This window comes from Colletotrichum godetiae (assembly GCF_030913485.1).
Source record: "Colletotrichum godetiae strain CBS 193.32 chromosome Unknown BDP55scaffold_37, whole genome shotgun sequence".
NCBI classification, from domain to species: Eukaryota; Fungi; Ascomycota; class Sordariomycetes; order Glomerellales; family Glomerellaceae; genus Colletotrichum; species Colletotrichum godetiae.
The window spans coordinates 294,899-307,318 of NW_026851285.1; the positions used below are offsets into that span (position 1 = coordinate 294,899).

Here is a 12,420-nt window from a genome sequence, read left to right on the forward strand (position 1 = left end):
CGGTGACTGGTGTAGAGCAGAGCAGCAGAAGTGCAGTTTTAGTACTTGGTACCGTTGCTGCATGGCAATAGAAAACAAGGTAGAGAGACACATGATTAATGAAACACGAACAATTATTGAAAAATTCATAAAATCTATTATGAGGTTCCCCTAGGAATGCTCAGTCCTGAGGACAATATCTCTGACTATGCGCTCCTCCTAGTTCAAGAGTAGTTGATAATGGTACCAAAAGATGCAACCTCTCATCCCAAATCGTTATTTCCGCGCCCAAAAACTCCCTGTAAAACTATCGATAGATGCCGACCCAGTTTGTCTTTTTTTTGGGGGGGGGGGGGGGGGGTGAGGTTACAGAGTCCGAGTTATGTCAGAGCTAAGTGCCTTGGTGAGAGGTGGGGATACCAAAGAGCTCGGTACATCATCACCCCGGATATTCTTCCGAGACCTAGCCCGGGAAACACACCCCCACGGCCGTGATCGGTGGTAGGGACGTTTTACCCCACCATCCGCCACGCCGGGCACAAAAAAGTTGCCCGCACGCCTAGGTCATTTTTTCTCTCATGAAATCATGAGAACCAGGAAAGTACTCCCCAATTAGAGAGAGTTCTCAATATCCATGACCTCCTTGATGCCCTCCTCAATAGAAGAGGTACGGGCCTTCTCCAGACGTCTCAGAGGCCGTCTGGGGAAACCTCCGTAGCCGTAGTAGCTCTGGATGGCGCCCTTGGTGCCGGCGATGGCGGCCTTTGTCAGGAACCAGTCGCCGCGGCTGAGCTTCTTCTGGAGCTCAATGGCCTCGTCCCTCTTGCCCTCCGAGTAGAGGTTCCACACCTTGACGCAGACCTTGGGCATGACGTTGGCGCCGCCGGCGATGATGCCACTGCCGCCGCTGGCGAGGGTCTGGGCCGTGAAGTCGCACATGCCGCCAAAGGCCATGTAGCCAGAGCCTTCTGACCAAGGGGTCTTTGCGTCGGTGGCGAGGGCCACGCGGGTGAGCTTGCCCGTGTTGCCGCAGGTGAACTTTGTGCCGACGATGTTGGGGTGCGCGGCCAGCTTGATGAGCAGGTCGCTGTCCATATCGATGCCGGAGACGGCGCCGGGGTAGTTGTAGAGGATGAGGGGGATGGGGCTCTGGTCGGCGACGGCGATGAAGTAGTCGTGGATGGCCTGCTCGTCCATCTGGGCGCGGAAGTAGGAGGGGGGGAGGATGAGAGAGTAGTCGGCGCCGACCTCGAGGGCGGCCTTGGAGAGCTCAATGGTGCCACGGACACTGCCCTCGGTGGCACCGAGGATGATGGGGGTGCTCTGGAATCCGGCGGCGTCGAGAGCCTCACGGGTGGCCTTGGTCACGGCCAGCTTCTCCTCGCGTGTGCAGTGGGCAGCCTCTCCGTTGGAGCCCATGACGACCAGACCGGCGAGACCAGCCTTTGCCAGACGCTCGGCGTGCTTCTTGATGGTAGGGATGTCGAGATCTTCCGTCTCGGGGTCGAAGAAGGTCATGGTGGGGGCGTAGATGCCGACGGGGAGGGGGCGGCGAGCGCCACTGCTTCCGTTGGAGACGGTCATGATGGGCTGGTATGGTGGGTGAGCTGGATGAATGAGAGAGAGCTGTGAGCAAAGTGTGGTGAGAGGGGTAGGTTGGAGAGGTGAAGAGCACAAGAGAGGAGTTGAATGGGTGTTGAGAAGAGGTGAGAGGTAACACGTACGAGAGAGACGGGTAGAGGCCGGTGTTGTATTTATAGAAGAGATTGAGAGAAAGAAGAGAGACGACGAGGAGGACGGGAAGGTTTCCGTGAGCTAATGGGCTTGTTCCAGTATCAGCAAGCCCGCGTGGGGTGGGATGAGTCTAGAAATAAATATTTGACGTGTCGCGAGGGACTTGCTCGTGTGGACATTGGCCCGAACTATCGAGCATCGTGTAGACTCAAAGCCAAGACCGGAGAAGCTAACAACTGCACGACGGAGCCACCTTGGGACGCTCCCTTGCACCCCCAGTTGGGGAGAGATGGGGAGGGGGAGGGGCAATCGGAAACTAGACGAGAAGAACGCTAAGAGAGATGGAGAAGGGGGTGGAGTGTGCAGAGAGTCGAGGTGCATCGCCGGTACTGCGGCAAGCGGTTCCTGTTTCCAGGTTGTTTAACGACGAGACTTTGATGTCCGATTTCTACTTTACTCTTCCATGGCCCTCGTTAGCCTACGACCTAGAACACCGATGGTCAAACTACAGATGTGCAGGTGACTTGAGTGAAGAGATCAACAGCATTGGTGAGTATGAAGCCGGCTCGCTGCGTCTCAGTCCCACCGCGAGGAGGACTTCTCTGGGCTCTCAGCCATGGCGGGGTATTTTCAGACGTCGAGAAAAGACAGCCGTCACAAGACGAGAGAGATCCGAGACAAGCAAGGGACTTCCCTTGAATGCCCGATCCATCCAACATCGCCCACCCACGTCCGTAGTCCGTGGCTCCGGTTGATAAACGGTAGCGAATCTGCACCTGCTGTAAGATGTAGCCCTGTGTCGAGGACAGGATCTGCTGGGAAGATGGATTGCGCCAATGAGCCAGATGCTCCCGGCCGATGCCACGAGATCTGCACGGAGGCAGCCAGTGCAGGGCTGGGTGATGTCCAAAATCTGAAATCGTGCGTGGAGGGTAACGCCAGACGGCGATGGGAGAGAAGCCATCATTGGGAGAGCTGTCGTCCAGCCATGCAACACAAGGCTCGTCAAGCCCGTCCTGAGCATTAGCGCCGAACTGGGACATGCACATCTGCAGGCTGGAGGGTGCCTGGCAAATCATCCGGCGATTGGTAGCCCAGTCTCGGGGTTGCTCGCCCGTCGTGCATGACTTGAACTTTTTCCCGTCGTCATCTTTCTTCTGACCTATCGACCGCCAGAAAGACGGTGGCCGCACTAAGCGGCACATTAGAGACGATGAAAGTGACGAGAGCCACAACAGCAGTGGAGTTTGGTCTTGAAGGTACCGAAGCCCTTCAGTCAGCATCAGATGGTGGAGTCGACGATTTGCTTTGCTCTGTATCTGGAGACAAGCAACAGTAGGCCATGCTCTGCGCCAGCCATGGCCGTCCTTCTGGCAGGTCCCGGTCACTGCCGGTCAGCTCCGGTGACCGCAGCCGGTGGCCGGCGGGAGAAAGCCGGCATGGGCTTTGAAACTGTCGAGCATCTAGTAGATGGCGCAGTGCATCGCTGTAACCTCTTCGCAACGATATGCGCGTGGCTGGCCGGCGATACGAAGAGGTGGATGAAGTTTGGCATGGATTTGTGCGGCGTTGGAGTGTTGGAGAAGGTTGGAAGTGATGGAAATGGAAGTCACCTGAGTGGACGGAGAAACTAGGTCAAAGATCTTCCGCCAATAGGAAGCAGAGAATCATGTCTTTTGGCAGGGTAGGTGGAGTGTCCTCGACTGCTCGACTGAGTGGAGGTATCGCGGTACCTTAGCTTCAGAGTTGGAGCAGGCATGGAGGGGCACGAGGGGTCCAGCCATCGGGGCTGGAACTAAGACTCATTCACGATCAATTTAAAATGCTTGTAAATACCTAGTCAAGGCGTAGAGAATCTGAAGTTCTGAAGATGTTGTCAAGGTGGGTGTGACCTGGGGTCGACGTTCTGGAGCAGAAGTAGCATCATGAGAAGGCTTGTAAGTAAGTACCTTGGAGAATAAGGTAATGAATGTGATGAAGACACTTCCGAAAGTCCAATATTCGGGTAAAGTCGCGCAAAATATTAATCAAGCATTGGTAATGTCGCAGGAAGTGAAACTCAAGTCTGTGGACTGCTAGCCGATACAATCACAATCTTTTAGCCGGTAGGAGAGGGATTAAATATCGGATTCTGCATGCGATGTGTCTTGTGCAGGAGAAGGATCCCATCGCCTGGTTTTCCTCGGAGCAGGATACCATGATGCGTGTTCCGGAAAGAATATCACTGCATCAGCATCTCTCAATGGCATTCTACGATCGACAATTCTGTCCGGCAGGAATACTGCGTCCGACGGTCTACGGATGCCTTGGTAGTTTCTTTGGATTTCTACTTACCTTAGGTATTTTGTACCAGCGGTCATCCATGTCACGAGTTGACGCGGGGCAGATGGGGCGTGGGGGTGGGGAATGGAGCCAGGAAAAAGATACTTACACCGGCTGTCTTGTCGATACACACAGCAGTGAACTTGTGTCTCTGTGGGCGTGTGAAGACCGTCCAGGTAAACTTTGTCAAGCGTAAATCAGACTTTGATAAGATTAGTTTCCTTTCCTAAACCTTTCAACTCAACTCAAGAAAGACCGACTGTCCAACATTGATCGGGCTCGCTCTCGGCTCTCAGAAACTTTGGTCCGGGTTGAGTATTCTGGGGTTGACTTCTCTGTGATATGGTCCCCTCAACCATGGGATAACAGGTAGGTAATTACCGGCGTTAATTGCTCCAACTGGCCAGCAATTGACCACCCCATTCATGCAAATTGGCATTATTTTCCATTGCCAAATCCACACGTTACTAGGCCAGCTACTAGCACGAAGTGAGGTACACCCGTTGACCCCAATGGAAGAGCGGCACGACGCTGCCCCACACTTGAGATTCCCACGGCCCCTCCCCCTCCCCCTCATTCCACTTTTTTCTGCCCCTCCATATTTCTCTTACTCTTCAGTCGCAAAGCCGCAACTTGCTAATAGCTTCACTTTCGGTATTTCTCTGGTCAATGACACAAGAAATAGACAGAGAAAACTTCAAGGGAAAATCGATTACTAATTTTCTCTAGTTTCATTGAATTTTTCAAGCCTCGTCATGATTACCTGGCAAACAGGCGTGACGGCGCATCCTCCGTCGTGGGCTTATATCGGCCGGTGCGCCCCCTCCGAACACCGGCGTCAACGGCACCGTCGCTTCGGTCATGCTCGGGATGTGTTTCCGGCGACGGCAACATGCCTTTTTTCTCTTGCTGCCTTATTTACCATACGCTAGGGACAAATTTCCACTATCGTCATCAGCAGTTCTCTGCAAGCCTCTCTTACTTCCGCAATATACTCCTTCTCCAAGTTGATGCTCATCAACGCTGAAGAACGAACCGTGCATATGCCATGCAACTCGTTCGCTCTTCCAACAGTCTCAATTTGGTCTGACAAAACAAGCCAAGAGAAGCCAACGCAGCACATCATCCCAAAGGACTTCCTATAATTGTCTCCATCGTACTATCTGAGCGGATAAGTCAAGCGTCTGGGCTGGGGGAGCTGACGCACGGCGGAGTGCGGGGCAGATAAATCCCTCCAATTGTCTTTCCCCCTCCTCTGCCCCTCAATTTTTCCGGGCCCAGCTTTGTCGTGGAGTAGCTACGAGACGTGACGGAGACGAGACGGGAGCTCCTCCTTGGTCGCCATGCTACGGCGAGCTTCATCCCAAGGTAGAAAAAAAAAGACATTCTTGGCCTGCCCATTATTACCCGTTGCCTCTCTCGTCTGTGCTGTCTCTCGCTGCGTCTCGCCCGAGCTGTTGTGCTGCTTAGTCCATTGACACGTTCCCACCCCTCTCTTATATAGACCATAACTTTCGCCGTCCGTCCTAGCTCCAGGAAGTTCCTCTTCTCCATTCCCTCCCAAACCCTCATCTCCCTCACACGCAACATTTCCAACCCATTGAAAGAAAAGACGCGACTAAGATGGAGCCTCTCAACGTCTTGATGGTAAGCCAATTCACAATCGTCTGGCTCAGTTCCACTTACTGATCCTACCATCACCAGGTTGGTACCGGAGAGTACACCACCGGCTTCGTCGGTGGCGGTGCCTCTGGCTCAGACAAGAAGGTGGGCGTCGTCGGCCTGACTCTCTTCGACCTGAGGAGAAGAGGCAAGGTCAACCAGTTGGGCATGGTTGGTGTCAATGGCACAAAGTTCCCCGCTATCAGTACGTAGACTCTACTCCCCAGGCAAATCTATTTGAAGTGACACGCTAACTGGCCGAAGGGGAACATCTCAACAAGAACATTACCCAGGCCTACAACGGCCTGGACACCTCCTTCGACTCCTACCCTGCCAACGACAAGAAGGACCCCGACTCCTACAAGACGGCCATCGACGCCCTCAAGGCCGGCGACGCCATCACCATCTTCACCCCCGACACCACTCACTACCCCATCGCCCTCTACGCCATCGAGCGCGGCATCCACGTGCTCCTGACTAAGCCCGCCGTCAAGGACCTAGAGCACCACCAGGCCCTCATCGAGGCCGCAGACAAGAAGGGCGTCTACGTCTTCATCGAGCACCACAAGCGCTTCGACCCGGCCTACTCAGACGCCCGCTTCAAGGCCCAGAAGCTCGGTGACTTCAACTACTTTTACAGCTACATGTCCCAGCCCAAGTCCCAGCTCGAGACCTTCAAGGCCTGGGCCGGCGTCGACTCGGACATCTCCTACTACCTCAACAGCCACCACGTCGACATTTGCGACTCCATGGTCACCCAGCAGGGCTTCGTCCCCGTCAAGGTCTCCGCCTCGGCGTCAAAGGGCATCGCCACCGACCTCGGCTGCGACCCGGCCACCGAGGACACAATCTCCGTCCTCGTCCACTGGGAGAAGAAGGGCGACCCCAGCAAGAAGGCCACGGGCGTCTACACCGCCAGCTGGACCGCGCCCCAGCGCGCGGGAGTCCACTCGAACCAGTACTTCCACTACCTCGCTGCCAACGGCGAAATCCGCGTCGACCAGGCCAAGCGCGGCTACGACGTCGCCGACGACTCGGCGGGCCAGCTCATGTGGTACAACCCCTTTTACATGCGCTACGCGCCCGACGAGGACGGAAACTTCAACGGCCAGACGGGCTACGGCTACATCTCGCTCGAGAAGTTCGTCGACGGCTGCAGGCAGGTCAACTCTGGCCAGCTCAAGCCCAAGGACCTTGATGCCAAGGGTCTGCCCACCCTCAAGAACACCATTGCCACCACCGCTATTCTTCACGCTGGCAGGAAAAGTATCGACGAGAATCGTGAGATCAAGATTGAGGTCAACGACGGTATCTGGAAGCTGGTGTAAGGGGTTGTGTGGTTGAAGGATGATGCTATGGACGACTTGTGGATATGTAAAGGGCTTATATACCATCTGCTATTTTACGCTGAATGAAATCAAATCATGACATGAATGAGAAATCGCTTTGATTGCGGTGAGACGTGGAGCCAGAGTATCATCACACCCTGAAAATAGGGTATCTAGACAGTGAAACAGCAGTGTAAGCCCATATAGTGTGAGGCTCAAAACATGAGAATTACTGTACCAAACTTAGAGGAAGCAGGAAAGAGAAATCGCCAGTCAATCGCTTGTTGGGATATTTGCAATCCGTTACCGCAGGAGTCCTTTATCGTATAGACAGGACAATTATCGATGGCCTGCCAGCCGGACAATATCCAATAAAAAGCGTCAAGTGACCACACAATCGGTCAATCGCTTCCGAGAAACACACTCAGGCCGAAGTACCAATACTACCAATGGACAACAACATCCGTAGCATAGCAAACCTTAAGCCGATCCCTCTATAGACGACGCGAAGTGAATAATCATAGCCTACCGCAAACGATCATCCTGTCGAAGGGCTAACCAATTCGTTCGAAACTGCGGCTCATATCCCCCCAACCTTACGCTCGGCCTTTAATCAACAGAATATAGGTCTGACTAATATGAGAACCAATGGGGGGGGAGACAAGAGTTCACCGCCGGTGTGGCTACATCTCTTGGTGCTCATGCTGGGAATCGAACTCGAACTCGTAGCCTGTCGTCGAGTAGGCTGTGGGCGTAATTTGATTGTCGACTGTAAACTACTCCACCACCTGGCCAGTTTGTCCTGACACTCCGACCTAGAAGGACGCCTGCTGGTGACGAGGACAGAGTTGAGGAGACCTATATGAGTTTCTGTCTGTGGTGTATTGTGATCACGGAGATGAATATACGTCGACGCGGACGTAGGATATCTTGGGTTAAAGGCAGAGAAACCTTCGACATCGAGAAATTCCCCAAAATTATTGGAAGAAATGTAGATGTTTCACCGTAGAAGGTTTTAGACTGCAACTATACAAAAGGAGGACATCGGCTCCAAAGACGTGGATGATATTGAGGGTGTCGTACCTCGGTGAGGATCTCGGTGAGCTTTCGGTGAAGCTCGGTATTCGACGCAACTCTTACTACGCTAACCCGATATGAGCCAAGTGGCCCCTCCCCCGATAAGATAAGATTAACAAAAAATTCGAGAAGCGGCAACTCGAGCAACCTCCAGCCAAACTGCCATTGCGCCCCAGCATCGTACCTCGTCAATTCTACCTTAGCAAACCACCCGTGATCCCGCCATCCCACCACACCCCCTTCGCACTTCCGAAAAAAAAAGGCAATCGCATCACAATGGGTTCCGTCCTCCAAAAGAAGAAGCGCCGCTCCGGCCGCGCCAAAGTCAAGACACACAGGCCCAAGAAGCTCCTCAACCCTCTCGGCAACGACATTATCGCAAAGAACTGGTACGCAGAACGCACACATACAACTCGTCGCTCTCTACACTCCCAGCCGTCTCCGACCGGATCCAGTTGTCGTGAAATAAAAAACCAAGCTAACCATATCCTTTCGTCCAGGAACAAGAAGGAAACCCTCACCCAAAACTACCGCCGCCTAGGTCTCACAGCCCGCCTCAAATCAGCAACAGGCGGCACAGAAAAGACCCTCGCCCAACTCGAGCAAGCCGCCTCCGCCCCTTCCTCCGCCAAGCGCGACACGTTCGCAATCTCCACAACCGAAGAAGCCGTCTTTGAAGAAGCCCGCGTCGAGCGCGACGCCGACGGCAAAATCATCAAGATCCACTACAACAGCGCCAAGCGCAGCAACCCGCTCAACGACCCCCTCAACGCCCTCGAAGAATCCGACGACGACGACGACAACGACAACAACGAAGGAGAAGAATGGGGCGGCATCGACGACGAGAGCAGACCCGAGGTCATCCGCCTCCTCGAAAAGGAGGCCGCGATGCCCGAGATCAAGAAGCCGAGACATATCAGCAGCCAGGAGAAGGAGTGGCTCGAGAGGTTGATCGCCAAGCACGGGGACGATTACGAGGCCATGGTGCGGGATCGCAAGTTGAATCCTATGCAGCAGACGAGGGGTGACATTGCGCGCCGGGTGAAGAGGTTTACGGGCAAGGCTTGAAATCTTGTCCGAGTGGGGGTTGGGAGAGAAGAGAAAGCCGAGAAGCAGTGGGACATGAAGACGGGAAAGAAGGAAAGACAGAGCATTTTGGGGCAAGAGAAAGAAAAGTTCTAAAAAGGGGGTCACTCATGTTGCATGTTGGTCGGTGGTAAGAAGCCTGGCCATAGAGGAAATACTGTCGCGTTTTCCCCTCGAGGAGTTTACGGCGTTTTCAGATGAAAACTTTGGGCATAAAAACAAAATATTCCACATGTTCACTGCAAAAGCAAGTTGCGCGTTTTTTTCTTTAATATCATTGACTGTTGATCGTCATGTCATCAAATTTGATGTCTACCTAGAGAGCTTCATGCCTGGTATCTTTGCGATTACCTTTGTTACAAATGGGACGCCAACAACACCCCGTAATCCGGAAAATAAAAATCCAAGCCCGTCTATGTGAACACTGGACGGCACAGTGCGTCCCCCTTCATCAAACCAAACCCGGGGCCAGGTTTTGCTCGGGCTGTGGCCCTGCCATCACAAATCCCTCACAATGGAATAATCTCCCGCTGAAAGAACAGGGTCTTCATCTTAATGCATCGTCCGATCGTAGGGCGCGGAAGGGAACTGCGCGGGCCGGTCATCATCATAGGCGGGTGCTGCGCCGTACGGCTCAGGGGCAGAGTACGGTTGTACCGCCGCCGCGGGGCTGGTGGAGGTGGGCCTCTGGGGATGGGTTTGAGAGTGGTACTCGGTCTCGCTGTCGAACATGGCGCCGTTCTGGCGCGAGGGGAGGGATCCATAGCGGTTCGGGTCGTCGTCCTCGCTGTAGGCTGAGCTGCCGGCGCCGTAGCGGCTGCCGTAGCTGTTGTTGGCGTATCCGTGGTTGCCGGTGGCGTTACCGCCGTAGAGGGTTGTGTTGTCGTCGTTGTGGTCGTCCATCTGGACAGGAGCGTAGGCCTCCTCGTCGTGGGGCGCCATGGAGAAGGCGGCCTTGTCGGGGTCGATGTTGTCACCGCCGAGCTTCTCCTTGTCGTAGCCAGGGAGCTTCCCGTGGAACTGGTAGTACTTGAGGGTGTACAGACTGACAAAGGTGCTACCGCCGAAAAGAAGGCTGTCGGACAGTTGTTAGCATCATTTCTTGGAAAGCTGTGAATCTGGGTTCTCTGAAGACTTACCAGACGAAAACACCCAAGCCGACAATGGCCTTGCTGAGCTTGCAGCCGTCACCGCACTGGTTGGCGGTGTTGTAGGCGGCCTGACTTGCGAAAGCGGAAAGCCAGATGATGCAGAAGCAGGCGTCTACGATGGCCATGGCATAGGGGTTGGCCAGCTTTCTTGTTCTCGGCCACCGCGGCGCCATAATCAGGTAGATCCACGCCGGTAGCGAAAGGAAGCACTGCGATGCGACTGTTAGCAAATTTGGATACCGCGAGACTAGCATCGTTTTCCTGATAGGTCGCCTTACCACTCCAAAAGTCCAGCCATTGTTGCCGACGATTTTGGCATTATCGGCTCTAAAGACTGCAATTTCCAATGCCCAGATTGCGAAGGACAGAATGAACTGGAAGATGTGCAGGCCAAGCTTGACGCCCGGGACGTATTCCGGGTCGAAGTCTAGATTTCCGAGCATGTTTGTCGTCGAGTCGTCGAAGATGTCGGGTTTACTGGTGATCTAGTAGGGTTTCCCTACGTTTGTGATCGAAAGGGGGATGTTGGATGGGAGGAGGTTGTCAGCTATGCGACTGTTGCTCCCCTGGCCTTTTTTCCCCTTCTAAATAAAGATCAAACTCAATCCGGCTCGGCAACGGGGTTTGGCGAGACAACCCAGGGATCGGAACCAGTGGACGGGGGGTTTTTTGGGGGCCAATCGATAAGGAAACCCGCTGAAATGATGTAAGGTAGCTCGCTGGCTTGGGTTGTTCGGGTTGTGGGAACGAGTGTCGGGTGAGGTGCTGTTCGCTGTTGTTCAAAACCACTGAAAAGTATTTGTGAGAGAAGCTTGGAAGTGTGTGAGTGAGATGAGGGTGAGGGAAACAGGAGGTAATAGACGAAAAATCAGGAACAGAAGGAGCAAAGTGGCTTTGGGGGACGCGTCTGCCTTTTCTTGTCTTTAAAACGAAACAGCCCCAGCTGGCCTCGAATTGCGGCAGTGACGAGACGTGGATTTAGTGGGCAACGACTCGTTCCCTCCTAGGTACAGAGTAAGGTACGGATACAGTGGCAGTGGGCAGTGGAGTGGACGCCCGGCAGAGGGGTGGGTCCAAGCCGCGCCTGAAGCTCCCGTCATCTTTTTTGTCTTCCCAGCCTTACCTAAGCCTCCAAGGTACCTTACGGATACACGGTATGGCTTGAGTTAGGTATGTAATCATTCCAGGCTGTACGGACAACTTGCAGTGTAATCATTCTTACTCTTCTCGACCATAACCTTGAGGCTTCAACCAGGATCCCATCTACGGCCACTTTGCAGCCCCGATGCTGCGGAACCTCTACGCTCAATGGGACGGACACCAATGCGAACTCACGGCCCACGGTCCAAGGACAGTCCATGAACGGATGGATTCCACACAGGTTGGGATGAGGGCATGAGGCAGACTGCGGAAAACTTGGGTTGAACCAAGCCACTCAACCGCTGGGTTTACACTGCGCCACTGCATCCCAGGCAGCGAATTATCGTCTCTCGAGTGCGACCAGCTGAGCAATAGATCCCTGCACGCCACGCCTCCCCGAGCGAATAGTTCGAACCCGTCTCTTTTTTTCTACCTTTTCGTCCCCTTTGCCCTGTGGCCCCTATGGTTCACCATGTGTCCATACGTAGTATACTTGGTTTGTCGCCGCATGGCTAGCCAAACGGACGACGTTCAAGGTACAGACAGCCTAGAGGAAGCCACGCACCATTTCAAATGGTGCTTTTCGTATTTTCTCAACCGTCGACCGGCGCAAGCCAATGGCTGACGCGCCGTTGTTTCTCCTACCGAAAGCCAGCGAGCCCTGATTTCCTCCGACGTTTGGATTGGTTGTTGCCTCGCTGTTGCTTTGCTGCTGCTTTCTTGCTGCATGCTAAAACGTCCTGGTTGTCATGGTTGTCTGGGGTGATGCGCGGCAGCAGGGGGAGAAAAGGCCGGACGGCGATCATCAATGATGACAACCTGCAGACGATAATGGGCCTCTATTTCTTGGACGGCAACCCACGGCAGACGAGATGACCGCCAGGCAGGACTTTGGGGAATGTGATCTTTTCTGCGAGCGGACCCGGAACTGTCAGCATAAT

At 54.1% G+C, this 12,420-nt stretch overlaps 5 protein-coding genes across 5 annotated transcripts; 2 read left to right on the plus strand and 3 right to left on the minus strand.

The window, feature by feature from the left end:
- Positions 1-127: 127 nt before the first annotated feature.
- Positions 128-1,927, minus strand: BDP55DRAFT_615739 (dihydrodipicolinate synthetase). The gene is made up of 2 exons (XM_060571259.1): positions 1,704-1,927; positions 128-1,586 (listed from the first exon to the last, which is right to left on the minus strand). The coding sequence occupies exon 2, from the start codon at positions 1,561-1,563 to the stop codon at positions 592-594; it is 972 nt and encodes a 323-aa protein (XP_060426573.1). The 5' UTR covers positions 1,564-1,586; positions 1,704-1,927; the 3' UTR covers positions 128-591.
- A 1-nt stretch (position 1,928) lies between these two features.
- Positions 1,929-3,394, minus strand: BDP55DRAFT_672762 (uncharacterized protein; the record flags this gene model as incomplete). The annotated part of the gene is made up of 1 exon (XM_060575550.1): positions 1,929-3,394. A coding segment is annotated over exon 1 (778 nt), but the record flags the coding sequence as incomplete, so codon positions are not given.
- A 2,264-nt stretch (positions 3,395-5,658) lies between these two features.
- On the plus strand, positions 5,659-7,025 carry BDP55DRAFT_558176 (oxidoreductase family protein; the record flags this gene model as incomplete). Its single annotated transcript, XM_060569774.1, has 3 exons — positions 5,659-5,682; positions 5,740-5,902; positions 5,962-7,025. The coding sequence occupies 3 exons, from the start codon at positions 5,659-5,661 to the stop codon at positions 7,023-7,025; spliced, it is 1,251 nt and encodes a 416-aa protein (XP_060426575.1).
- Positions 7,026-8,258: 1,233 nt separating this feature from the next.
- On the plus strand, positions 8,259-9,447 carry BDP55DRAFT_672765 (ribosome biogenesis protein Nop16). The gene is made up of 2 exons (XM_060575551.1): positions 8,259-8,491; positions 8,603-9,447. Exons 1-2 carry the CDS (start codon positions 8,379-8,381, stop codon positions 9,168-9,170), a joined length of 681 nt encoding a protein of 226 aa, XP_060426576.1. The 5' UTR covers positions 8,259-8,378; the 3' UTR covers positions 9,171-9,447.
- A 293-nt stretch (positions 9,448-9,740) lies between these two features.
- Positions 9,741-10,782, minus strand: BDP55DRAFT_558141 (uncharacterized protein; the record flags this gene model as incomplete). The annotated part of the gene is made up of 3 exons (XM_060569767.1): positions 9,741-10,263; positions 10,328-10,548; positions 10,618-10,782. The coding sequence occupies 3 exons, from the start codon at positions 10,780-10,782 to the stop codon at positions 9,741-9,743; spliced, it is 909 nt and encodes a 302-aa protein (XP_060426577.1).
- Positions 10,783-12,420: the final 1,638 nt, after the last annotated feature.